Source organism: Acanthisitta chloris, unplaced genomic scaffold (assembly GCF_000695815.1).
Source record: "Acanthisitta chloris isolate BGI_N310 unplaced genomic scaffold, ASM69581v1 scaffold3545, whole genome shotgun sequence".
NCBI classification, from domain to species: Eukaryota; Metazoa; Chordata; class Aves; order Passeriformes; family Acanthisittidae; genus Acanthisitta; species Acanthisitta chloris.
Genome location: NW_008674126.1, coordinates 84,974 through 88,638, shown reverse-complemented (window position 1 = coordinate 88,638; position 3,665 = coordinate 84,974). Strand labels below are relative to the sequence as shown.

Here is a 3,665-nt window from a genome sequence, read left to right as displayed (position 1 = left end):
TCAGAATTTAAGTTATCTAATCATACAGTCAAGCAGAACCCTGCAATCTTACTTTTAAAAAAGTTTCATCACATATCCTTTATCTTTCCAGATCACCAGTAAAACCACTTTTACAACAGAACTCAACTCTAAAAAAATAAGTTCAAAAGGATAATAAGCATTTTGTCTCGCTCTGTTTAAGTCCTTTACTTGAGCTGAGCATGAATTTCAGATTTGGAGTATATGTTTTGTCTGACACTGACCAACACCAAGCTGCCAGCCAACTGGCTGGGCCAAACACCCAGTTATGACCATGCAGTCCATGTTAGACATGCAGACTGTGTTAATTACTGATCTTGAATGGAAGTGATTAAAAAACCAACATGAAAGGGCAGAAGGACATTTCTATTTACAAGGGAGATAAAACTATCAGTCAAGAGTTTCAGTACCACAAATTTAGCAGAGTATTATTTTAGGGGATTGGTGTTGTTGCCCAAATCTCACTCATTGGGTTACTCTCATGTACAGAATATGTTTAAAGGCTTATAATGGATCTTAAGACAGGCAAAGCTTTGACATCTGAATGTGATAATGAATGGCCAAATTCCAGGCTGAGAACATTAAGTGAATGCCATAATATTCTGCTTTCTTAATGCCATTTTATACATAGCTAACAACTTCAGTTTCCATTTAGAGACTTACTTAGGTATTTGTAATTTTTTTCCCTTTGTTTACAAAGGGACATTGTACATTCACAAATTTTACCTCATTAGCTGTAGATATAATATACAAGTCCAACCAGGTTTGGTCTTGTCCACAGATAAAAAATCTGGTTAAGGTACCACATTCTATAAAATTATTTAAGAACAAACCATGCTAACATGAAGCTGTAAGAAATATGCTCAAGTTGACTGCTTATGTGATAAACTTCTATGTAGCTGAGGCCCAAAGAAGAGGAAAGGTAAAAGAGGTGTGAAGGTGTCAGACACAGGAATATATAAGCTAGATAGAAAAACAATGAATAAACAGTATTGCCACTAAATACTGGTGAGACGTACGCAGAACAGAAAGGTAGATCCCCTGGACAGTCAGGGAGTCTGAGTCTGCCCAAGGCACAGGGATAACTGAGCCAAGACAAAAAGCCAAACGTGACCTTTAAACTGTTCCCCTGCCCAGGAATGGATTTGATTTCTGAGAGGATCCTCTGAAAATTAACTTGGCTGCCCTTTGCATTGTGCTGCTCATCCTCCTGTTGTCTCATCTGGGTTACTGAGATTACCTTTACAATACTACAGCCTCTTTTTGACTTGGTATGCTTGACTGGCCCAAGGAATTCACCAGATAAACACCAGCAATAAATATTTTTTGCTGGGATTTTACAAGTTCTATACATGCATATATTTCTTTAAATAAAAAAACAAAAACCCCAAAGTTAGAAACCCTGGTTTTAAATCAAAACTTAAGCTTCACATTAATTTGTATGGCTACAGCATAATATGTAGGTGCATCCATGTACGCTGGTAGGTAGTATATACTGCAGTAAGGATGAATTTAACAAACACATAGGGTTTCCCTCGCATTTGTTTTGATATGTGTGGTGTTACCCATCCCACAATTTCTGAACTTTCCCCTTGTAAACACACGCTTTCATCTGGAAGTGAACTCATGACAGTGCCTGAATCCTGTTCTACACTGACTGCCTTTTGGGAGGCTGAGCTCAGGCTACACACTAAGCACACCTCTGCATCTTCACATTTTGTTTCAGAAATGAGCAAAAGTCCCGGCATCAGCAGTCTGTCTGCTTACCCTGACACGGCCATACACAAATGTAAATTCAAAGCTGTAGATTTATCAAGACTTACAAACATACCAGAAATCCTTGACATTTGTAATTCATGAGAAGGAGTAGGCCAAGACAGTACCTCCTGGGTGCTGTACTGTTAAAAATGTTCTCTGTACAGTAGATGCAGGAATGTTTTTATGAAGAATCTGAAGTTTCAAAACTATAAAAATAAAACAGCTGGTGTACAAGCCTATAGTAATTCAAGATAAAAATCTCATACCTCCAAAACAAATCAAGGACATTATATTGCAGATTTCCCAAAGACTTCAGCTTTTTACTTGCCAGGTTCCTAACACTCATGACTTTTGTATAATAATGTATTTTTTGCCCTTATGCAAAAGTTTACTTCCAAACACCCAACACCACTTACAAAAGCTGTTGGCTACATTAAAAGTTCCTTTGTTATAAAATTGGTAAGTTTCTATCTAATGAAGTATGCTCATTTACCATAACAGGAATTGCATCCTACCTACAGGGTCTGACCTCTAAAGTTTTAACTTTGTCTATTCTGTGGTGAAGATTCATCAGTACAGCATATGATGTAATATAAACACAAGGCTGATGTCGTATGACAGTGAGACAGAGGCACACACCAGGAGCAAGAGTGTGCTGGCACTTACACAATTCTTACTTCAACTGGGTAGACAGGAGTATGATTCTGAACCATGAATGCTGAGGCAAAGTTCTGTAAGTTGACGCTACATGGTTCTTTAGGATAATATTGCATCATTTAAAGTCCAGCTTAAAATATGGTCCCCAGTATCAGTTCAATCATTGCAGTTCAAAAGGCCCTTGTTCGCACTTTCTATTTGAACAAGAAATTAATGATAAGCTGTAGCAGAACCACGAGTAAAATGAAGACATAGTGCTTAAACTGCAAGAAATGGAAGTCCACGGGTGGCGAATTAGAAGTGACTCTGTTTCGTAGAGCCATAATGTCTCTGAAAGACAGAAAACAATGTCCTGTAAATAACAAACTAGACAATTTGGCATTTTCTACTTTGTTAGGGCTCCCTATAGAAGGCAGCTTTAGAGGAAAATTATGAAACATCAAAGAGCAATTAATATTTGGGAAGAAGAATAAAGACATTAAGGCTCTAAAGCAGAAAGACATATCAGACTCCAAGGAAAAAAAAAAGCTATGTAATTAGTATTGCCTAAACCATTTTTAAGGATTTCAATTAGTATTACCTCTTAATGTCTTCCTGTGTTTCCTTTATAGATTCAATGGCACTCTGCAATTCACCAAGGTCTGCCCCTTTTTTCCTTATTCTTGTATTATGCTTCAGAAGTTGTGCTAGAAGGATACAAAAGCCACATGTAATTGACTGAAGTGACTGCTGACATAAAAGGAACAAAGTACCAACAACAAACTAAACCAGCTGCAAAAATGAGGAGAATGTTTTCTAGCTTCTATTGAAAACTTTATTCAAGTCACCTATAGCACAGAAGGACAGCAACTGAAGTACTTGAAATATCTTAAAAACACTCACTGTATTGCTTAATTTCTGCATTATCAACAAATAGTGCCTTCTAGCCACATACTAATCTACAAATTAAAAATATTCATCTTATTTTAAGAAAGAAAGGAATTAACAAATACCATTCTTTTCCCCCAAATATTAAATATGTGCAGCACTTAAGCCTACCAACATTGCATTCTGCTATTTAAAAAGATGGGGAAGTTTGCAATTAAAACTGTGAGCTGTTCTGCTCCTTTTGTTTATCCAAATGCACTTCACACTGGATAGAACTGTGCTCTAAAGCATGCATTGTTTCATAATACAAACATTGAGATAAGAAGAAAATGAGTGACACTGAACTCTTCAGCTGTCATATTTAT

The 3,665-nt window shown here is 36.8% G+C and overlaps 1 protein-coding gene across 1 annotated transcript in view; it reads right to left on the bottom strand.

Moving 5' to 3' along the window:
* Positions 1-2,627: 2,627 nt before the first annotated feature.
* Positions 2,628-3,665, bottom strand: part of OSBPL8 (oxysterol binding protein-like 8) — a 55,371-nt gene continuing 54,333 nt past the window's right edge. Inside the window, exons 22-23 of the mRNA XM_009075206.1 lie at positions 3,014-3,121; positions 2,628-2,763 (exon numbers count right to left, since the gene is read on the bottom strand). Coding sequence (XP_009073454.1) covers positions 2,628-2,763; positions 3,014-3,121 — 244 coding nt within the window. The remainder of the gene's footprint in view (positions 2,764-3,013; positions 3,122-3,665) is intronic.